The 25,426-nt window shown below is 28.8% G+C and overlaps 2 protein-coding genes across 3 annotated transcripts in view; one reads left to right on the top strand and one right to left on the bottom strand.

The window, feature by feature from the left end:
- The first annotated feature begins 8,648 nt into the window (after positions 1 to 8,648).
- On the top strand, positions 8,649 to 10,162 carry LOC107456362 (histone-lysine N-methyltransferase Smyd1-like). The gene has a single exon (XM_016074223.4). The coding sequence runs from the start codon at positions 8,763 to 8,765 to the stop codon at positions 10,017 to 10,019; it is 1,257 nt and encodes a 418-aa protein (XP_015929709.2). The 5' UTR covers positions 8,649 to 8,762; the 3' UTR covers positions 10,020 to 10,162.
- Positions 10,163 to 17,880: 7,718 nt separating this feature from the next.
- Positions 17,881 to 25,426, bottom strand: part of LOC107456398 (cell division cycle protein 27) — a 30,450-nt gene continuing 22,904 nt past the window's right edge. Inside the window, exons 15-17 of one of the 2 annotated variants that reach the window (XM_043039869.2) lie at positions 22,261 to 22,464; positions 20,401 to 20,554; positions 17,881 to 18,677 (exon numbers count right to left, since the gene is read on the bottom strand). In XM_043039869.2, the coding sequence (XP_042895803.1) occupies positions 18,553 to 18,677; positions 20,401 to 20,554; positions 22,261 to 22,464 (483 nt within the window). In that variant the 3' untranslated portion in view covers positions 17,881 to 18,552. Of the gene's footprint in view, positions 18,678 to 20,358; positions 20,555 to 22,260; positions 22,465 to 25,426 lie in introns of both variants that reach the window. The other variant, XM_043039870.2, reaches the window with a different exon arrangement.

The following is a 25,426-nucleotide window of genomic DNA, read 5'->3' on the forward strand; positions in this document are numbered from 1 at the left end:
AAAGCTCATTAGCATTGGTGTTTTAATGCTCAACAATTATATAAGTATAATATTTTATACATATGTTAGCATATTTAGTACTAATTACTTAACCCTTCATAAAATAAGCTTTGGAAAAACGAATATTATAATTCAATGCAATTTTTTTTTTCATTTGAAATGGTTTCGAGACATTTTAAAATACGCATAAAGTTAAAGTACGCACAAGAGTCCAACCATATTTACGAGATAGCGGCTACCTCCTTTTTTAGGGGATCAAAAATCAAAATCCGTCAAAGAAAATGTATGTTTATTTAGAGAAAAAATGTTTTTGTGCTTCTTTTAGAAACTTAAAATATCGTCTGCCCTTATTAATTAGCAAATTTGAGCTCACCCTTCAACCGAGCCATTTAGGTTGAGTCTTAGAATATTACGATCCGACTATTCGATCAAAAGTAATTCCGGGTGGTCCATTTTATTATGCACTGCACATATGCATATTTATTTTTTACATGTATTTAAATATAAATGTATTCATAAAACTTAAAATAGACGAGCAGTTTTTTAAAAATAATTACCGTGATCTGCACTGGCTATGCTCATGACTAACACAGCGGAATCTTTTAGATTTTTAAAGGACCGTTTGCACTGAATGTGATTTTTTACGGATGCGACTGAAATCCTCAACACTCACTAATCACGTTGCCGCTCGCGTGTAAAAGTGCATCCAGTGAGGATGGCGTTGTAAAGAATAGTAAGGATACTTTTAAGAATTTTAATTAAAGATAGATAAAATTCGTAAATTAATTTTCCTGCTGGATGTGAATAATTGGGTATAATATAGCCTATGTCACAGGTTGTGTTGTTCCTACTAAATTTAACCCATGAACGGCATTTTCTGCGAGCCTAACTTCAAGCCACAAATAAACAAACGAAGTGTTCGATCGTTTAAATAGCTGCTCGCCAGATTTTATTGCATTATGAAGAAAAGTTATTGAAACTAAATACAACTAAATAAACAACAACAACTAAAACAAATAACAACAACTACTAATAACAATAACTAAATAAACAACAACTAAATTCCATTCGTTTAGCATTGCGTCATATGTTGTTCCTACTAAATCGAAGTAGTTGTGTTATTTTCATATTATACCCAATTAAACATTTAGTTTTGAAATCGTTATAATTAAAAATGCACATTAATGACACATTTTTTAAAACAAAATATAAGCTATGCAATCGTAAATTTGTTAAATTTTCCGATGATAATTAAAAATAAAAATCTTTTTCATGAAAATAATTATTCGTAGCATTTATTAAGAATTCGATTGTATAGCGCATCTATCAATTTCCGATCTTTATTAATGCCTTTGCACGAATAATTATTTAAATTATTATAATATATATATCGAAATCTTCCAATTTATTTCTTAATGTCCGCGTAAGACTATCTACCTTGCTAATGAATTGCCCACAATCAAATGCTCTTCATTTTGTTTTGTTTTAACAAGGAATAAAGATAAAATAACTCATAATTTATGTAAATATTTAAACATTTCTGCCTTTATGAACGTTTTTTTTAAAATTTTTTTTTTAAGAAAACAATCATATTTTGCGTTACACGTAAAGGGAAACCACGAAAATATCATTCAGATTTCTTGACGCTTAAAGAGTTCCAGCGAAATGCTCAGTAATCGTTATGAATTTTTTTTATATTATAAATCATTTTTTAGCGTCTTTGACAGACAGCCAATTATTTCGGTGAACATAGCGAGATGCTCTTCATATTTTTTGTAATTTTAAACTCATCCCAAAAATCAAAGTAAAGCGCAATTTAAATATCGGCGTAAAACAATGTTTATAAAAGTTATAAAAATAATTTATTTTAACCAATAAAGTTGAAATTAAAATAATCAAATTTTGCGTTGCACGCAAAGGAAAACCCCGAAAATGTTTTTCAGATTGCTTGGCGGTAATAGAATTTCAACTAAATGTTCATCCTTATCTCAATGAAACTATTTTTTATAAGCAACATTTTTTATTATTGATCAGGCCTAGCCGTTGGGGCTCAGAAGATCAGGAGTCTCCTTGAGGTCAGGCTAACCATGGGAGATTTTCGTGGTTTTCCTCTCCATGTAACGCAAATGATCCAGGAATATACTTGATCCAGGACTCTCCTTGTCTTCTGGATTGGATTTAAAATTGAATTTACGGAGTTGAACATCGTAGGAGTAAACACAAAATTAGGTCGGCTGTTCGACGACGGTTATAAAATTATGAAACAGATAATGTATCAACTTGCTGAATATAAACGAAAAGCTCTTCTTTTTAACTCAACCAGTAAAACAAAATAAGCCACAATTTAAGTATCGAAATACAATTATATACTTATGAAAGCTATAAAAATAACTTATTTTAAATAAAATTAAATTATCAAATTTTGCGTTACATGCTAAAGAAAATTACAAAAATGTTTTTCAGATTGCTTTTGTCGGTATTAGGTGATCCAGCCAAATATTCATAATCTAAAAGAAGTTGTTTTCAAATAATAAATTTTTTTTTCTCATCCTAGATAGATGGTTTATCATCTTTGTGAATATAAGGAAACGTCCTTATTATTTTTAATTCAACCCAGAAATCAAAATTACTCATAAGTTACTTGGAGTGCAATCGAAATCATTAAAATTATAAGAATAACTCATTTCAATTAACACTAAATAAAAATAATCAAATTTTGCGTTACATGCAAGGAAAAACCACAAATAAGTCTTTCAGATTGCTGAACGGTAATAGGATTCTAGCTAAATATTCATTACCGCAATGAAATTATTTATTTAAACATTAATTATCTTTTAGCATCCTTGACAGACAATCTGTCATTTTAGTGAATGTTGTGAGACACTTTTTGAAGTTATACTTCTTATGCGACTTCCAACAAGGTTGCGTTAAACGTTTAACGCTACATTTTTATTGGCCGGGAAATCACGTGGTAGGATCCAGTTTTCCCTCATTCATTTCCATATTGTTTTGGTTCTCACTAGCATAAAAATAATAAAAGTCATAAAAGTATTGTTTTTCTATAAATATTTTTTTAGTTTGTTTTGATACACATATAATTTAATAGGGTAGTATTTTTTATTTTCAAATTTAGTGGATAACAATTGTAAAAAATGAGTGAAAACAATCCCACGGACAATGCGACGGATTTAAGGTTATGTCAAGGTACGTCTCTTGTGAATATCAATTGATTGTTAGGTTTTCTCTTCTGAAATTACATTATGACGCATTCACATACATTATTAATACAAATACATTTTCCAGGGCGAGACGATGAGGCAACCACAAGCACTTCCACTGGTTCAAGAGGTCCACGAGGGAAAAATGCACAATATTACCGTGATTACAGAGCACGGAAGCGAGCGGAGCAGGAAAAAGAGTCGTTGAATAGAACTAGTGATCCTTCTACGACTGCTGATTCTTCTACAATTAACGTCGCAGGTTGCGAAGTTTAACTTCTTCCGCGCGGAGGGACTCCACTCACTATTTTTTTTAAAATATTTTTAACTTTTAACACGACCCAAAAATCAAAGTAACTTGCAATTTAAGTATCAGAGTAATATCATATTTATAAAAGCTATTGTAGTAACCTATATATTAACCTATTTATAATAGGATTTCTTCTCAATGTTTATTATAGCAATGAAATTATTTTTTAATAATCAATATTTTTTTTTATCATCCTTGATATATAGCCTATCATCTTAGTAAATGTTGTGAAATGCTCTTCTTATTTTTTGTACTTGTTTTACTTTTTTGTACACAACGCAGATATCAAAATAACTTGTAATTGAAATAGAGGAGTAAAATCACATTTTGAAAGACTTTTTGAATGAAAATAATTAGAATTTCCATAACGCACAAATGAAAACCAGGAAAACGCTTTTTACAAACTAATTGAACGCTAAGAAATAATAATGAGACTATGTCTCAGCAATTATTATCATTTTCCAATTTCTTGTGCTTTACATGAAATTTAATGTTTTGGGCAGCTCAGATTGCTCTCTAAAATGTTCTTTATTTTATTTATTTTATTTAATTTATTTATTTTTTGTAAGTACATAAATTGTGTTTTTTTTTTATTTCAAGAATTTGAATTTCAGAATGATATAAAGAATTAACTTTTAAGAACATACTTGCTTTTTTTTTTTAAATTTTAAAGTTTACAAATTATAAATCTCTCAAAAATTCGGGAAAAAAAATGTGTTATAAAATTTACGAATTTCCGATTTTTCTGCAAAGAGACAGATTGTTATGAATTAATATTAATCATTACAACTTATAAAATTACAATACAATAACGGAACAAATTACAATAAAGAAACACCACAACTCACTAGAGGTTGTGGATGTAGTGTAAAACTAATTATTAGACCAGTGCTGTCAATACTAGTCACAACTGATGTAGTATTTCGATTTTTGGTTTCGATTTGTCGAGCATGCGCTGCAAATTCGTGTGTAAGAGGGAAGGTGTAGTTTACAAACATATCACTGGCGAGATTTTTGACTTCATATTGCTATGCCAAAAATCAATCTTACGTTAACCCCTGTACTTGTTTTCGATGTCAGTTTACCTACACCAGGAGTTCCTTTCATTCTGTTGGGGTGGGGGTAAAGACCACAGGTGGTATGTTCGGTGAAACACCCCCAGAACAGCAATAAAATATATATATAAAAAAAATTGCATGTTTTTTAAACAAGATGGATGGTTAAAAGCTAAGTGCCGCGTAAAGTTAAGTGCAGATGGGTGAAATTCATCTTAAGACATCGTAACACGGGTTACTACTTCCGACTGATTTTTACTATTCTAAACGCACTATCCAATATCATTATACTTGTACTGTTTTCAATATAACGCTGTCGTTCTGTCTAACTTTCAACGAAACTTCGCAAGTTGCTGTGATGTTACCCAAAAAATGATAAACGGTGCTATTTTACGCAAATATAGCAAAATAAGGGATAACACTCAAAACGAGGTTGTTTTAGGCTCGCGACTTATTAGAATTTATAAATCACAGCAAACTCGTATGAATGGTATAATTACGCGTAAATTTAAACACAAATCACAATAATAAAATTTTCTAAACTATTAAACGTGTTCTCACATCACCGTGTAAGCATAACATAAGCGGAGAGATATACCGGAAGTTTTCTAAATTGCAAGCCTCGTTGGTAGGGCACTGGGCCCATATCCAAGTGGTCGTGGGTTCGATCCCTGCCGGCCGGAGACTCCCCGTTTAGTAAATGGTGACGGATGCACGTTAAATCTGACGAGTCTCAAAGTCCTCCATGTTCCCATAACAAATCAATACCTCTGGGGTTACTGATTTGGAGATGGATCTTTCTTTGATTCAGGTCAAAATTACGATCTGTGGAAGAATGAATGGATGTATGAATGTGTCCACTCTATAAACGGGTGTGACGTATGGGTGTCGAATTCAGAAGTCTAATTCTTGACCATAGATGGCGCCACTGGAAAACAAGAACAATCGTACACCCTCTGCCTTAATTGCGTACGTCAACAACAACAACCATCCATCGTTTTGTCTAACAGACAATGCAAACGAAAAAAAAAAAAAACAAAAAAAAATTCTAAAAGTGACAGATGAAAACGCCATACTCGTTTTTATATAATTTCATCAAAAAATAAACCAATTTTAATAATCATGTACTCATTTATTTTACACGTGTTCAAATTCTGAATATCATTACATGATATATCATAACTGCTCAGTGTCCCGCAGTGGACTGATTGTTAAAACACGGTTCCCAGCAGATCACCGAAGTCAAGCATCACTGTCTGCGGTCAGTCTGCGGGTGGGTGACCACTTTGATCAGTCTGCGTAGGGACCGAGGGTATGCGGTATGGGTCCTCGTTAAACTGTTCTACCGTAAAATGCTCGACTTCGCGTGCAGGTCATCGGGCTACCGAAGCGGGGGTTGCCATCCCCTCTGCAGAGGACCAAAATTGTGATGGCATGTCTTCGGATCATCCTCAGGGATGTTTCCCAGACCGTCGCCAATAGCCCATTGTGCAGCTCTAGCGTGACGTAAATGAACTACAACAACAACTACAACAACTGCTCAGAAATGAAATCAACTAACCTCTTAGAATATTAAGGCTGTTCACACGTTGCCTCGTAAGCATAACATAATCGGAAGGATACACCGGAAGTTTTCGAAATTTATTCCGGTGTTAGGAAGCTTGTTACTGTTTACCATCTATTAAAAGATGCAGAATAATATTAAAATTTTTAAACGCAAAAATTTAATAATAAACAAGAAGTAAATAAAATAAAAAAAGTAATAAAAGCCTTTCTTTTTATTACTGATAAAAATCGAATGGTGTAAAAGTAAATATTTCTTTTTCTAAACCCATTTTTTATACCTGAAATTTAAAAAAAAAAGCAAATTAAGTATTAAGTTATTTTTTTAAAATTCAAATGAAGGAAAAAAAAATTTTTTTGGTAAACATTTCCTCTTATTTTTATTCTTTATTATTTCAAATAACTTAAAGGATGCAAAACATTCTTTTGGTCACAAGCATTCCAACGAAATTGTTTGAAACAATTCTTGGTGCCATAATTGTTCCATGTCCTGCGCTGTTTCAGTCTGTCTAAATAAAAGTTTTTTTTTTTAAAAAAAAAGGGTAAAATTTGAACAAAAATAAAATCTACAGCCTAGACCGATATTGCTCTACAATAAAGAATTTCTCCTTTATCATTTGAAATCTTGACTGATACCATTCCACAGTAAGGAATTTCTTCTTTATCGTCAACCTAAATGCCCACAGACTTCTTTAATTAAAATAGTCTGTAGGCATTTAGGCCTAAAACAGACCTTTCAATCTTTCTTCGTGTGATATTAAATCCTGAATGGAATCTCTCCAATAAGATATCTTATTTCAATCCTATTTCAGAACATATTTCCATTGCGACCTCTATTGTTTGGTCCTTCCATTCTTTTTTTTCTTCACATTTTGAATACGAGGTGTTCTGTAATCGCCACTCTTAATTTAAAGTTTTAAATTCGTTGTAAGAATATGCCCGATAGAAACCATGAGACTGAAACACGTTCACCAGTCAAGTTCAACTACTTTTTAGCTTGAGACTCAAATAAATTGTTATTTTTATTATTATTTCTAATATCTTAAGGATAAATATTAATTTTCAACCTCTAAAATTTGTCTTCGCGTTTGTACGAAGACTAAATTTATACATAGTAATTGCAGTAATCACGGAGCAACAAGTGTAAATAATATTACTAGACTTTCAACATTAAAAACGGAACAATTAGATAGTTAAACACTCAAAACATTGATTGAGTAGTTCACGAAAAATATCGACTTGGTGAGCTGAAAAAAAAAAGAAATATAATTCCTAAAATAACTGCTATTTATAAAGTGTCCTTTCTATAGAAATAAGATAGGACTCCTCTCCTGATATGTATTAATATTTAATTTTATTTAAACAGAGGCCTCTTTTTCTTAGCTTCTCCGAGATGAATTTATTTTCGAAACTAAACATTTTCTTTTGATTGTAGTGACGAATTCATTCAGTGTTTAGAAAAAAGCGTTGTAATTTAGATATTGCCAAAATAAATAATTATTTTAGTTTCTCAGGGATAACAAACGGCAATATCATAATAATACCCGTCTATAGGCAACTGTTAATTAAACTTTTTAAATTTTGAACAAAAAAATCCCCTCCCCCCAAAAAAAATGTAGATAGCATATTAGACTTTTAAAACACACTACATGTTTTCGCCTTTTGGGGATATTACTTTCAATCACTATTTTTAATTTAATAGCATGGTGTACATTGATTAAAATTAATTGAATATCATATTTTCTATTAAAACATTACTGGATTTTTAAAACAACAATCTTTGATTCAAAAATAAAAATATATCCCTCAGTTTGCGTCTTAAATTTTTGGTAAAATAAATAAAATAAACTATAAAAACTTTTTTGCGATTAACTTTTGCTCTAACATTCACTATGTAATTAGGTAGTGATTGCCACTTAAGTGCCAATCATAATAATAGTTTTTAAAAGGGTGATCTCAAATATGCTTATTTATTATAACAGATGACATTTTAATTTGAAATTAGTTTCCAAAATTAACTTTCTCTGACTAGACATAAATTTTTTGTTTTTCATAGATTTCAGTTTTTGACCATCAAAATGTGGTGGAGTAGCCGCATTCTGGAAAATATGGTCATGACAGCTTAGTTAGGAAAGCGGTCGAAAGTTTGTCTCTCATTGAGAAGTTATAGGGTGAATCTAAAAATTATTACACAGAGTACTACGAAATTCGTTTATCTAAAGATAATTCCATGTAAAATAAAATTAATATTTGGTAATTATTTTCAGCCCCCCCCACCTCTGTCAACGCAGTCATGAATTTAAAATAGTTGGTTTCTCGAGGTCTATCTTTCCATTTTACAAGAAAGCAACTAATGTGTCATTCGGTACCATAGATAATTTACAAGACCTGTTTCACAGTGTCACAAAATGTTCACAAGGGGGCGCATTACGACCTTACATTTTAAACTCCTCGTAGGAGTATCAAGCTATAAGCAAAAACTCGGAATTTTTTTCTATCTTTAACTGATTTATTAACCCAACCAGCTTCAGCGAAGGAATTTCGGTTTCATTTTCTTTGTTCCTTCTATATCGATTTCTATTTAGTTCACTTTTTGCATATTCATAGGATTTCATTATGCCTGGCTTTAAGGTAGGAGAATTAATATTAACTTGTACACCATATTCTTATGTTTTAAATAATAAGTTTAAAAATCAATATTGTGACTTTTGTTTTAAAGAGAACAATCGACTGAAAAAATGCTCTCGATGTTCATTTACTTATTACTGTGATAAAAATTGCCAAGTAAAGGCTTGGCAAATGCATCAAATTGAATGCAAATATCTTAAAAACTGTGTTGGGGAGAAACCAGATGAAACAACGCGTGCTTTTGCTCTTTTAATACTTCAAGTTAAAAAGCATGGCGTTGATAAACCAATCATAAATGTAGGTGTTCGAAAAGTATCATTTGCAACACTAATGTCTCACGCGGAGGATATTAAGCGGGATCTGAAAGTAAAAAAGAAGATCGAGCATTTTTCTGTGCTTCTTCGGAAGTATATTGGATCTGAGAATACGCCTTCTTTTGATGAATTAACTGAAATCATTGGAAAAACGATAATAAACTCATTCACTATTCTTGATGTGTCGTCAACAGAGGGCATTGGGAAAGGTCTTTATTTAGAAGCTTCGGTTTTTGACCATTCCTGTGATCCTGATGCTCTTGTTGTTTTTGAGGGTACAACTTTAAGTGTCAGAATGAGAAGAAATATATCTCATCGAAACATTTGTGACGTTCGTATTTCATACTTGGATGTTTTCCTACAGTTAACTGATCAGAGACGAATGCTTCTGCAGGAAAAATATTATTTTCATTGTGAATGTGAACATTGCACTTCACTTAAATTCGATGATTTAATGACAAAACTCTTAGCTGACACTGATGAAGCTAAACAAAAAGCACTTGCCTGTCAAAAAGAGTTTAAAGAGAAAGAACAACGGTTTGAAAGTTTGTCGTCGATAAACCCGCAACTTGTTTTGGAAGAATGCAAAAAGTTACTAAAAGCACAGTCTGAAGTCCTTGCTGATTCACACATCTGTAAAATTAAAACCCTGCAAATTGCTTGGGATACTTTCCTTCAGCTGAATGCACCTGAAGAATCGATTAAAATGGCTTCTTGCTTAGAAAAATACTTAAAACTGTATTATGGAAATGTTAATATTGTGTTGGGATCTTTCTATCTTTATTATGGTATACATTTGCATTCATTAGGTCATAAGAAAGAAGGTGCTTCCAAAATGTCTGAGTCTGACAATATATTTAAAATTATTTTTGGAACACAACATCCATTCTACAAATCAGTAGAATTTTATAAACAAACTTTGAAACTATAATACTACTTTTTCCCCCCTCATATGTCATTAATTCTGTATTTTAGTGTACATTAAAATATTTCTTCATTTGATGGTGGCAGATTAACATCTAAATTGCATAGTATTTGATATAACTGTTAATAAATCACTATAACTAAAAAATACTCTTATGTGTAGTTTTTCGTATCGGAAGATTTCTGATCGAACTAGGTTATAGGTGTCGTATAGCAAAATTCACTACCTATGGCAATATTTTACATGCTTTCACCATTAGCATGTGAAGAGTCATAGAAGAAGGAAGTGTAAGTTAGTAGTTACTCTCTTGATTTTTAAATAGATTGAAAACTTTTGGAAACTATTTTGTACTGAAAACTATATTTAACATAGTTCTAGTCTAAAAATATCATAGTACATTCCTATACAACTGAAATGAAGAAGAGAGGGAAGGGTCAAGCCATGGAACTAGTCTTCTCCCCAGATGGCACATTCCAGTGTTGCGATTAGAATTATTGCCATATCTTGGCAACTTCAAGGTAGTGAGCTGCGAGAAACTAAAAAAATCGTAGAAGGGGACCAACTCAAAAGGTATAACTAGTAGAGACAACTGCTGGATCTGAATGGTATTTACAGTCTTGGGAGAAACCAGTTTTTACTGTTTATAAAAAATGTTTTTCCCTAGAGTTTAAACTGTTACGTAAAAATAAACATTTTTCCCATCCTCAGAAAAATTTTAGTTTTTTTTCTATTTTTGTGAGCATTTTAAAGCAGTGCTGAAACAATACTTTGGAACATTAGAAAACTAGTCTTGTAAATATTGCAGTACAATATCTGATAACTTAAAGAACGAACATTCTAAAATTTTTTATGAGGATCGAAGTTGTCCCGATATTCTGAATAAAACATGTTCTGATTTATATTTTTTTTTCTGTTATAGATCACTATTATGATTCCTCTATAATACAATGATAGCTAATTACAACAAGTACAGCAAATTATGCGATTCCTTTCAAAATAATATTAAATGTATGTTTATAACAAGTTAAAAATTTCTAGACATCCAAGTGAACAATATTACTTGAAATAATAGTATATAAAAGACATTTTTTTTAATATCAATATAAAAACAGTGAAAAATATTTCGTTTTTTTTTCCTTTTTAATCTTAAATCAAGATATTTGTAAAGCAAACATATCACAATCACTGGTTGTCTTAATCCCGAAGAAGGGGATATTTCCATATCGTGATCTGCCATGCTAACTACAATCGCCATGCAGGGCTGATTGTGCTCCGGAAAAAATCCGGATTTCCGTTAACAGTGATCCGGAAGTTTCCGGAGATCGAAGGTCCAGACGTTTAAAAAAATCGTTGATCACAGAAGTTTCCAGAAATCAAATTTACATAGGAGGAACTTAAAAACACTATTTTATTTGTTTGTGAGGAAGAGCCGGAGAATACTTTATAAGCTTATATTCACGATTAATATTCATTTTTTATCAGTAAATAGTTGTTATAATCATAAACTCAAGAAGGAAAGACATATTTGTAAATTTTAATTACTTCTCCAGGTTACCATAGGTAAATGGTATAGGTATGTGTAAAATTTTAAATATATTTTAAGTAAACTAAGAAATATTGAGAAAGAGGAAAAAAAAACCTTGTTTAAATTTTTTTCTTATTTTCAATTCAAACTGTCTTTTTTGTTGCTTTTTTTAACTCAAGAAATTTTCCGGAATTTTGACTTGGGCTCATAATCACCCCTGGTCATGGCATCAAACTGATTTTAAACTGGGAAATTAATAAATACATGTAGAGTTTCGGCCGGGGGTGGCTATGAGTTATACCTTTCATGTCCGTCCCTTTCTGTGATATTTTAAAAAGTTTTTTTGCCAGCCTCTGCCGGGAAGATGCCAAGCCTTTGTGATTAATCTGCCATAAATCACAATATACGAAATCTTCCCCCTAAAAAACTGCTGTTTTTGGACACTCTTCAAAAGTATGCATCTTTTTTTGATCACAATCCATCATGTTGACTATTTTCCATTTTAATAGCATACTATTATGATCAACATTCAGTGTTATTGAAGTAAAAAACAATTGCACTTTAATTTTTTCTTTACGTCTTGCAAAAACCTGTTATGTCTTGTTGCAATTTGTTGATAGTTATTAAATTGTTGGAGTTTTAAGGAAGAATACTAAGGAAAGTAAAATTTTTGTATTAAATATGTGCATTCTTCTGAGGAATAAAAAAGGGCACTTGTGAGTTTTAAAAAGCTACTCACCATCGTTAAATTTTATCAAAATGTGTAATATTATATAATTGAACTAGATCCTTAATTTGTAAATTACCCTTTTGTATAATTTACGTGTATATTTCACAAAGTAATTTTCATTCAGTGTAAAAATAACAGAAAATGTGAAAGGAAATTTATAAATGTGTATACTCCGTGAATAAATTTTCTTCAAACCAAAGTAAACTTTAAAAAAAAAAAGAAAAAAGGATAATTGATAAACTCGAAAGCTTTTTTTATATTTTAAACTGAAAATTATGAAAAAATTAGCATTTAAAATTGCATTTTTAAATAAGAGGTATTTTTTTAAAAAAATTAATGGTAAAATTTAATCATCCCAAATAAAAGATGTGAATATCTCGGAAGCCGATTATCATGCAAATTTTAACTTTATAGCGAGACGAAAAAAGAAAAATCTTATTAAAATTAAGGAATGAAATTGAAAGTTAAATAATTATCAGTAACTAATTAAAACAGATGGTTAAGAAAACAATCTTTTCCCGAAAAAATAAAATGGCAGTGTTTTTACAAAAAAGGACTCGTTTACAAGATCAAACTGCAGGTAGACAGGGAGAACGCTGTATTTGCTTAGTACAAATTTTTTTCTTCCAATTATGTATACTAGCAGAATATAAAGTTTATCTTTTCAATTATAATTTAGAAGACAGCTAATATATCGATTGTCGAAAAGTTACATAATTGTAAATATACATGTATATAGATATAAACGTATTATCTAATAATTCTTATTATTAACTACAGTATGGACATAATACATATTCGTATCAAACCAGTATATCTGTAAATTAATAATCAAGGATTAAGAGCATTTTCCAGTTTCTTTCCTGGTAAAAACCTAACCCTACACCCCAGGCAAACCTCATCTGGTTTTTGTGGAGATATTTAAGTATCGGGATCTGCCGTGGCAACTACCAATTGCTAAATGCATCTTAAACTTGCACATTCAAAGAAAAGAAAAACGTATAGAGGTTTGCCCTGGAAGGAATGTCTACAAATTACACCCTTAAACTTGTTCCCCTTCTATGATTTTCTAATCAAGTCCGGAAGAAGCCAAGATTAGGAGATCATTCTGCTGTATATCTCAATATGGATATACTCCATTTTTAAATTTTTTTTTTCAAGGTTAAAACTATTTGGCACCTTGGCAATCTTCTTTACAACATGAAAATATCCCCTTCCTATCCATTGTTTTCGTAATATTTATTTTGAAAGTTCTTTTTATCAAGCTGAAAAAAGTTAAAATATTGTTTATTTTTAATAGGTTAAGAATTTGACCAACTCAACTGATCTTGGATGTGGTATTTACTGTACAAAACCTATATATTTTTAAAAAAAACCTTAACATTTATCATAAAGTACTTACAGCACAGATAAAATAAATATCTATAATTTTTTTTATACTCATATTTAATTTTGAATGTTAGTTGAATATTTATAGAAATCCCTCATTCTGAACCTTTAAAGATATAAAGCATAGTAAGAGCCCACATTTTTATGACTATATAGTTATACTTATTTTTAATTACAGTATTTTAAAATTTTGGTACCAGAAATTTTACAACATGGTCTTTAATTTATGTTATATGAGATGAAATAGAAAAAAATAGTATTTTCCACATTTCTTGGAGTTAATAATTTTTTTTTTTAAAAATATAAATCAAAATTTTAGATTTAAAGACAAAATTAACATTTTTTAATCAAAAATTAGGGGGGAAATCTGGTGTCCTAAGTAGTTAATGTTTTTAGGGCACTGCCAAAAGTGAATAAAGAACCCCACTAAATATTTTGCTCATGTCCTTATTTAGTCTAGCAATAATTGTGGCCAAATTTCATCTCACTGTAGGATCCAGTTTTCCTACATTAATTTTTATATTGGTTTGGTGACATCGGCACAAAATTGATATAAGTCAAAGTTATTGTTTTCCTATAAATATTTGTTTCCCTAATTTAAAGGTTATATCTACCTGTACTGATTTTCAATGATTTCTAAATTAAGAGTTTAGGAGGATTGTTTTTATTATTATTAGAATAATGTACATTACATTTTAAGATAAAGTTATTTAAATTGGTTAACTGTTATACAATTATTATTTTTTTGTTGTAAATTATATTAATATACTAGTATGAATTACAGATAAAAAGATTTGTTAAATGATTTAGAACTTATTTTTTAGTTTCAAGCACAAAGTGATCATTTTTCTAATTAATCATTTCAAAAAATGATTACTTAAAAAAATGATTCATGTTCACTCATAGATCTTAATAGTATCATAAGGGAAATATTTGTACATGTATTTTTAGTTGAATAATTTAAGTTCATTTAGGCCAATAAACAGTGGTCATTGTGAAAATTAATATACTTGAGCATTTTAGTTATAAATAGTAGGAAAATTCTGATTAGTTTTAAAAGAGTGTTTGCATACATTTCAAAACTATAGCATATTTATATGATAGCTAGCTAGAGCGCAATAAGCCCAGAATACCTCACTGGGAGAAGTAAGATCGCATTGCTTTGCAGATAAAAATAGTATAAAAATCGGTTACTTAATAAAATCAACCATATCTAGAATAAACAAGATTTTAAGACTCTGTACTTAAAATTAATAAGTAACTTAAAAGTTTGCATAAAGAATCACTTAGTGTAAGTAAAAAAATCTCTTTACTTTCCACATAAAGTGGTCATACATATTGTACATAATATCTAATAATGCATAACGAAAACAACACAAAGGTAATTCCATAGCAACTAATCATTCAATTCACTCATAGAATAGGTATACAATCTGTTAAATCATTTAAAGTAGCAAAAAAATTTAGGTTTAAATTATTCTCTATTTACTTAACACTGTGACAACTATAAACAGGAGGTTGAAATGAAAGACAAAACTACACCGGCTTTCAAAGATAATATTCACACAAAACTAAAGAGGCATTAAAACCTAACATTGATTTATTTAAATAGGACTATTTCACACATTTTCTGTTTGCATGCATGTAAAATTTAGCACTAACCAAAATGGTATTGTGAAGAGATTGACTATTAAAGTTTAAAGTAGCTTTTGTTATAAAACATATAAAGCAAAATATAGGATTTGTTTTCATAAGAATGGTAATTTTGAATTTTTTCACAAAAAATAAAGGAAATGTATTAATTATGGATAAATATTTCTGACTTCAACTCAATTAAGAATTTCAAGCAAAACTAAACTAAAACAAAATTTCAAGCAAATCTAAAAATTAATTAAAATTTAATGTAAAAAATAACTGTCAAAACACCTACAAGCATTTTAAGGTTAAAATGTAGAAGTAAAATCAAAAGAATAAACAACAAAATTCAACCTGTTGAGATTTTAACATTAAATGATCAATAATACTGAACATATTTTAATAAGTCCATTACAATTTTTTTACAGCATTAATTATAAATAGGCTACAATCAGAAAGTAAATTATTTGGTTTTATAAACTAATCAATATTAATTTATTTAATTAGTAGACTAAAAGATTATTTTTTATTTTGGAATACATTAAATTTTAAAATGAAAGTAATAGAAAATACAACATTAGAGTAAATAACAATTAAAGATTTAATTAAATATCAATATTGTTAATGGTTAAAAAAATATATTCATTATTAAAATTTAACAAGAAACAAAAATGTATACTTCATAAATCATTAGTTTTAAGTTTAACATAGCATGAATTAGGGTTAGCAATTTAAATTACTTGATTTTTTAAAAAAAATCATTAATGTAAAAAAAAATGATTTAAAAAAAAATACTATTAAAGTCTAAAATATTTTTAATTCATTATGAATAATAAATAAATTTTTCGGGGTGTGATACTTTTTTTAAAAGTTTGAATTCATAGATAAGGAATGCTTTTTATTAAATAGTATTGTATTAAATAGTAATGTATGTAAATTATCATACTTCTAAATAGAGTTAACAATAAGAGGGGGGGGGGGGGGTTNGGATAAGAGTGTTGTGAAGCTTTTATATTCAGGGGTGATTGTGACACAAAGAAAAAAAAAAAAACCTTGAAAATATGTGCCAAAACTCTATAACAAGATATCAATTTATATACTACTCATATTTATAAATAAAATTTTTTGACATAAGATTTATAATTAACTTACCTCCAATGAGGAATATCACATTTATATTGTAACTAATTTAAGGATTTTTAAATAGCGTAAATACAAATTGAAACATTGGATTTTTAGCTCTCGTGAATGCGAATAATGATATTGATTTCAAAAACGTGCAAATACAAATTACTATATTAGATTTTTAAATCACCTGACTACGATTCACTATAAGTAACTTTTCACTCAGATAAAAACAAAAATCAATGTTTGATATTAAAAATGGTGAAAATTCAAAAAAAAAAAAAAAAAAAAAAAAAAAAAAAAAAAAAAAAAAAATCAAATTGACGGAAGAGTTATGTGTATGGAAACATTTCGCAAACGTGATTTAGCAGAAGTTTCAAAATTTAAATTTTTGATGGTAAAGCTCTTATATCTTACTTGAATTGTGGTGAAAATTTCGCCAGATCATTAGATACTTGCAATTTTGCAAAAAAATGACATGCTCGGCTCATAATGGAGGGATATAAAAAACCCAGAATGCTGGGGTACACCCGTAATACAATCACCCCTGCAAATTAAAATTGTCTGATAAAACATCTTTAAAATATAACCAATTAATACTATTTTTGTGCTTTCAAAACTTATTAAATATGTAGCTACTGCATACAAATAATGAAGAAAGACTTGTTCTACCATGAGTAACTTAAAATAATTTTTTGTCCCATAAAAAATCAAACACATCAGATATTTTAAATATTTGTAAACAAAATCATAATTCTTGCCAATCTTGGCTTATACACACATAATCATTAAAACTTGATAAAACGTTTTGGATTAAATGTAGAATTTCATGTCATTTCAAGTTATCCTGAGCGAAATAAAGTAAAAACATACAATATTGTGGACTTAGTGTAACAAAATTAAACGGTGATGCAAAATAATGTCCAACACTGAATCAAAGGTTGTATTAAAAAAAAGAAAGAGAAATATACTTTGTACAGGGAAAAAGTGCAGGAAGGGATGTAGAATCCATTATTATTATTATCACGAACCTACAAAGGGCTGTGCTAATACAGATTTAAATAATTATGCACTTAATTAAATAAAGTAATTACAATGTAGTTAGTTTCTTCAACATAAGATATTATTTAATATTTTTGGTTACTATACAGAAAAAAATTAATCTAATGAATATTTTTGACTAAAAATTCTTGCCTCAATAAAAATAAGAAATTTTTAAAAGCTTGAATTAAGTTATAATACTAAAATATACCCAATTCCTGAAAGACATGTAGTTGTAGTCTCGAGGAAGACTTTCACCAGTAATAAAAAGATCTACAACATTGTAGGGAGAATATGAATATTTCACAAAATCTTCGGAAGCCAGTGTATGTTTGCATACATAAATGTGTAATAATATGTATTCAACATAAAATTTATGTTCTTTACATATTGTAGATGAAAAATGAGGAACAAATAGGGAATTAAATGTCACTCAATTTAATATATTTTTACATTTTTTACAATTAAATAGCAACAAAATAAAGTGATCAATGCATTTAAACGATGGGAAAAAAATCAATAATTTAAAACACAGATTTGATTCACTGATAACTCATACAATAAAAAATATAATATATCGTTGAAACAAACTCAAAATACACAAACTATCTGCCACTGAGTTTGCATGCAAAACACTCAACAATGATGCCATTATAACAATCATAGAGGGGGAAAATATATATATTACATTTTTTGTTTCAGATAATCCTGTACAACAAAGGGTAATAATCCTCTCACAAAGGGTTGGTATATCGTGATTGCAAAGGAAATAAAAGAAAAACAAATGCTGTACAAAAAAGTTCTAAGTATATTACAGTCACTTCACCATTTTTTTTTTGTTTGTTCCATATCACAAGTACTTGAATCCAGCCGGAGACAAAACAAATTCAATTTATTTATGAATTTCTGGATAAGCATATAATAGAAATCAACTACAGGCAAAAGCAAAAATTCATTATGACCAATAAAGCTTTACAAAGTTCATATCTTTACGTAACACAACTGGATTCAAGAGTATAAGAAAGAGAGAGAGAGAGACACACGGGAATTCTAGAAAAGGTTAATGTTTATTATATTTTCTTTCATTAAGCATCTCAGAAACTCTCGTCACTCTCCATCGCCTGCAATCGGATATCTTCACCCTCCGCATCGGCCGCAGAACCATCGTGTGAAGATTCATGGTCAGCAACACCTGAACTTACGCTGGCTCTGCCATATCCTGTTATATAAAAAAAATAAAGAAAATTTTATACATGGAAATTAATATATTGAATAGATAAGAAAATTATTTCCTCTGTGTGATCAAATAACTCAACATTTCTGTAAAGAATATCAAGTAAAAAGGTTCATTTTTCTCTTATTTTGTTAGATTTGATAATATTAAATATAGTGAGTTGTTACCTACTTTTATGTCAATTTTTTTTTTTTTTGCTGAAGTGTTTAAATTATAGATAGAAATTACAGTTAGAAAATATTTATTCAATTGCAGTAGCTACTAAGTTTAAGATAGGACAGAATTCAAAAATTTTCTTTAGTTTTGGCATAAGTAGGATTTGTTTTATATACTTTTTTGAAAATAGGACTAAATCATAAAGGAAAAAATTTTTTTTTTTAGAAGCAGTTTATGGCGCGTAGCGTTTTTAAAAAGGTGCTTGATTTTCCCTTTTCAAAAATGAGATTTTTTTCTTCTTTACTATCTCAATTTTCGCTACGTATTATGCAAAACCATGCATTTCACATCGTTCTATTCAATGTTTTCACAATAGGTTCAACAATCTTTCTCGGCATACCATCAGTCCATAGCGTATGAAAGCGCCAATCATTTTACATGTTTCATGAAATACTTGAGAGTCGGCATGTGTGTCTACTGAGCTGGGTTCGGCGAGATTACTGCATTCCCATGTGCAACTCTGCTGCATTTTGCAAGATATTTTGATTTCAGGGTTTATTTTCAACCATCTGATATTAAAACGAAAAATCTCTTGATCATTTTACAATGGCTAATATAATCAAGAAAAGAGTTCTTTGTCAGAAACTAGTTATTTTATCACGATTATGTAAAGAGTTTAAAAAATTGTTTTGCATTTTGTTAATGCACATGACGCTTAAAAATATTCTTCGAGTGCTTAATTTTTGTTGAAAGAATTGGCTACCCACCCTGCTATATGAATTCTCTTAACTACACAATTTTCTGAATTTGATGAATGGCAATTTTAAATTATTGTCTATGGAGGATTATATGCTTAAATTATCATTATTCTTATTCAAACGAACTATTATAATGCACTGTTTATAAACATTTTAAAAAAGAATGAGCCATATGACATTCATATAAGAGTATTATTTTACATTCAGAAGTTTTTGTCACATAAAATATTTTTTTGTCAAATTTAATTAAATGTTAAAACTAAATGTCAAATTTGTTTCAATTAAAAACTTTTAAATAGAATCGGAAATTCTGTCGACATGCTTCTTAATATTTTCTTCATTAAAAATAAAATTAAATACTTAATTTTATTGATTAAATCAAATTTTTAAATGTATCAAAAAGTCAAGATTTCAAAAAATTATTAAAAAGTAAAAGGTCTTTAGGTAGGCAAAATTAAAAAACAGGGAAAATGTGCCAGAAAATAATGGATTATAAAAAAACAGGCTATTTGTAGTTTTCATACGAATTTATAGCTCAAATTAAAGTTGAAAAAATTGTGGAAGAATCCTATTAGTTTGTTTTGGCATTAGTCAAAATTTAAAATACTTTTATCATAAAACAGTTGCTTTATTTTAAAAAAATGACAAAAAACAAACAAACCTTGAGGAATAAATAAAATAAAAATGAGATGAAATAAGAAGTTTTAAAAAAAAAAGAAATCAAGATAAAAAATATAAAGTTTTATCATTACCAAACTGTACTTATATTAAAGCATGAGCATTAAGTATCATACTTCGTTCTTCATCAGCTGCAACTTCTTCTTCATCATTGGTGTATTGTTTGTCTATAGCACCTTTTATTTGGTTATTAGCACCTCGGGGATCAAGATCAGTCGCCCATGAGAAGTTCATCAGAGTTAAATGTGTGTTGCCTAACTTTTTATGAACCTAAGAGACACAATAATGTGAATGTAACATAGTTGTAAAATAACTTCAACTTTTTATCAAAATAAAAATGAAGAATTTTTTGTAGATGAATTATCCAACAAAAATGTCATATTTTTGGAATAAAGCATTGGTAACATTTATGCTTTTTTATCATCTTGTTTGAAAAAAATGAGTAAAATAGCTTTTGAGTAAGTTATTCATTTTAACAGCAGAGGTTTAGATCTTTTTAACAATACTTTCAACAAAATTTTTTTAACAGGCTTCAGTAGATTACAGACAAAAGTTAAAAGAAATTTTCTTAATTTTTTTTACATGTTTCAGAAGTTTTAAGGGCTGGCACAGTTAAGTCTTTCGGACAGAGTCGGAATTTATTAAAGAATGTTGTACAATCTTATTTAACTATGAAAGATATACCCAGGGTATCTGCTACATTATAGATTTTCAAATCCATGAATAATTCCAAGAATTTTTCATGACTTAACGAAGTTATTATTTTCTCTGACAAAAACGCAACAATAAATTAAAAAAAGCATTATAATAACATTAATTGAAATGATAGGTATAACCAAAACTGTTATACTCTGCATCTTCATATTTATAGATTTTAAATTTAAAAAAACAGAGTAAAGAAAGAGTTGAAGCAATAAAATAGCTGTAAAAAATATAAAAGCAAATATGTTTTTCTTTTTTTCTGCTTAAGATACTTTTCTTGTTCATCGGAAAGGAAAGAAATACTCCTTATTTTTTTGTTCTCAATTCGGAATTAAAAAAAATCGCCAATGACTGGCTCGCTTCAGCTAGAATTTTAAATTGATAAAATAAAAATAATAATAAAGATTCTGAAATCACAGGAAGTTTAAAAGATAATTCGCTCCAGAAATGTTTTTTCTTTAATTTTTTTGAAAGAACACCATAATTTTTAAACAAAAAACATTTTATATTTTAATAAAATATGATTGTGAGTGGGGAAAAAATAGAACTCAATGTCCCATCTTTAGATAAATGGAGATTGCCCGACTGCACTATAATTATGTGTGATGTTATTCTCTGATATGTTTAAACTATTGTGAATGGTTTTTTTTAAAATTTTATTTTTAATTAAGTTCTTTCTATTTCCCAATCTTCTAATAACCATCTGGCACAGTGAAGTTATTACTTGGAAGTACTCAACTGTTCAGCAATAAAAAAAAACAAAAAAACATTGTATTTTTCAGTTTTTAAAAATTGTCTTTTGCATGGAAATAAACTTTTGTTCAAGCAAAAAATCATATTGCATAATTTAGCACACAAAACAGAATTTTATCTGAAATCTTACCATAACTATACCACCTTTAAAAACAATCACGTTCCTTACACTTAGGCTATTTAATTGGTTAGAACTAAATTCTCTATCCCCATTACAACGAAAGAACTATCCTAGATTACCTTGGCTTATGATATTTATATCTCTGAAAAATTGTCTAAATAATTAACGGAACATCATGTGTATTTTTGTAATAGCATTTACATAAAACTTAGCAATAAAATATTGTTTTTAGAACAACATATTAAAAGAAATAGCTAATATTTTGACAAAGATGCTTGGTGCAAAAATTAAATAAAATTAAAAAAATAAGCAATAGTTATGATAATATTACTTTGAAAAACAATGAGCAGTAGTTTCAACATTCTTAAATGAAGATAAGATTGATTTAAAAATAGCTTACTTTTCCAATTAAGAAATAAACTAAAGATTCTTTGGGGACTATTTCTTTTAGTTCTTCTAGATCTTCTAAAGCTTCCTCATGCCTATCCAGAGAAAAGTAAACAGAAGCTCGATGAAATTTGCACAAAGGATTTTTTGGATCCATAGCTATAGCCTTATTTAAAGTAGCTAAGGATGCATCCATTTTCTTTAAAGCATGCAAAACCTGAAAAATTAAAAACATAGATAATCTCAGTTTTACAGGATTAAAGTATTTGAAATGACAGGAAAAAAGGATTATCAAAATCTGTAACAATGGTTTCCTCGTGTGAGGTTTTTGAAATGATATATTAAGAATTATATTAAATGTTTGAATTCAGAATGGTATAAACATTATAACTCCGAATGTAAATAAAGAATAATGCGAAGATTAAACACATCTACAGTATAATTTTAAAACCAGTAAAGAAGTAGTTATTAAGTATGTTCGTTTCATTGAAAGAGAGAGAAAAGGAGAAAATTGACAGCAATAAAAATGAACCTAATCCTTAATTTTAAAAAATTCTCTACATCATTTTAAGCTAATGTGGCAAAGATATTTCTGAATATTAATTTTAGTTTCCTTAAAAAAGATAAAATATCAGCAATAAAAACAAAACTAATTCTTAATTTTAAAACAGCATTTTATGTTCATATGCCAAAGACATTTCAGATTATTCATTTTAATTGAAGTATTTTGTAAATTAAGTTGAAGTTAAAGAAACTTCAACAGAACCACATCACAAAGGGAACTTAATGAATAACACATTTTAATTATATTTTGCACTACAAAGTCATCAATAAATTAACATAAATAAGTACATTAATTAAATAGTATGAAATTTAAAAAAAAAAAGTTAAGTTTTGTCTTTTACACAAAATACCCCTCCTCCCTTCTTTTACAAACCCTGAGTAAATATTTTGAAAATATACAAATTGGTTAAAAATTTCAATAGTATTTCACATTAATATATCAGGGATGAGATTGGCCAAAAGGCAAAAAAGCTGAATTTCCAAGCAAGTAAATTTTACGTACGCGCAATCGGTTAACAATAAATTCCAGACAGTTTAAGATAATAAATAACAATGTGTTGACATAAAATTGTGTATTAATTTATTACTATTATATAAATGATTACATCAATACTTAACATTTAGTAAAAAGAAAAATTACCAATTGAAAAAATAAAGCTAGAAATTATATATTTCTTCAGTTCACATAAGAGACAATTATTACTTGAGAAACTGTCTGGTTTAGCAAATTAAAACCACTGAGAACATACATTAACATTCCATTTCTGTTAATAAATACTGTTACATGATTTAAAGCAAATATATCAGTAACATGACTTTTTAAATTATTTTGAAAAGAAAATCAACTTTTACAATTGGAAAATTACTATGTTTATATTATAATCTGATCTAACTAGAGCCCTGCCCTGTGAAACATATCAATAACTGTGAAGTAGAAATATATAGTAAATCCTTAACATACAAAAACTGCTATTTTAGTTTGAAAAATTACATGATAATCAGCAACTGTTTAGATAATTATTTTTCATTTGATAAGAACTTTGCATTTTATAGCATAAATAACAGCAACATTAGCTTTTAAATTTATTATTTTTTAAATTTTGCATTTTGATGCTGAGTTAATTAACTCTTTTTCCAGAAAAAAAAATTGAATCACTTTTTAAGTGCTATATCTTTCATGTTTGCTATATTTAGTCGTTAGCCCATCTTCAAACATCTTGTGACAAATCCTACTTTTTCTTCTTTGCAAGCCCAAAGTAAAAGTTTTGAATATATTCTATTCCAGTTTCGCTGATGTTGTAACACCTACATATACTAATAATCGTCGATAGAAAAACAGTCACTTTTAGAGTAACTTAATCAAGAAAACATTTACTTCTTACAACAATCGCAATAGTTGATCTTAAAATTGCGCGAATGCAAATTGCTATCCTGGATTTTAAAATAGCGTGAATATGAATCACGATTATGGATTTTGAAATCACGTGAGTATGAAACTAGATATACGATTTTGAAAATGTCAAAATACAAACTACGATATAAAATTTTTAAATTGCGTAAATACAAATCACGATTCATAATTTTTAGATCGCGTAAATACGAATCATGATGCGTAAATTTTAAATTGCATAAATAAGAATTATAAGGCATAATTTTGAATGCAAATCCCAATGCCTTATTTTTAAAGCACGTATAAGACGAAAATCGATGTTTGATATTATAACCGCATGAGTGAATCACGACATTGCATTTTAAACTCTTGTGAAAACGAATTGCTACATAGGTTTTTAAAAAGGCGTAAATGCAAATCACGATATCGGATTTTAAATCTCGTAAATAAGAATCGCAACACGCAACTTTCAAATCACGTAAATACGAAAAGCTATGCTTGATATAAGAATCGAGATATTAGCAGATTCCAGGCTTGCGACTTCTAAAAGACTTGTCTGAAGCAGCGTCGTTTGAATTACGAAAATACGAGCTATCTGGCTGGCAGGTAAAAATGCGTAAAATCTTATCTTCTGTGCGTAAAAGCGGAGAAAATAGCTGAAATAAGTAAAAATGCGGTAAGGGTTGGTAGCTTTGTAGTTTNATTCCAGGCTTGCGACTTCTAAAAGACTTGTCTGAAGCAGCGTCGTTTGAATTACGAAAATACGAGCTATCTGGCTGGCGGGTAAAAATGCGGAAAATCTTATCTTCTGTGCGTAAAAGCGGAGAAAATAGCTGAAATAAGTAAAAATGCGGTAAGGGTTGGTAGCTTTGTAGTTTGAATTTTCTGTTTATCTTTGAAAATCGGAAATAAAGATGATTATTATATTTCAGTGGCTGAATTTTCTGAAAAAGCGGAATATTTATTTAAAAAAAAGCGAAATTTTAAGAGAATCGGAGTTTTTGATAAAAAGGCTGAAATTCGAGAGACAAAAGTTAAAAAAAAAGCGGAAATCTGCTCAAAAGCGGAAAAATCTCACCCCTGTATATTCATTTAATTTTAATCCAAGCCATTTAAAAAAAAAAAAAAATTACAAAGTCAGAGAATATTTTACGGATCAAATAGTCTAAAGTCTTCAATAATTTAGTAGAATGAGCTTCAATGAATACAAACATTTTCAGAGAAT

This window comes from Parasteatoda tepidariorum, chromosome 2 (genome assembly GCF_043381705.1).
Source record: "Parasteatoda tepidariorum isolate YZ-2023 chromosome 2, CAS_Ptep_4.0, whole genome shotgun sequence".
NCBI lineage: Eukaryota > Metazoa > Arthropoda > Arachnida > Araneae > Theridiidae > Parasteatoda > Parasteatoda tepidariorum.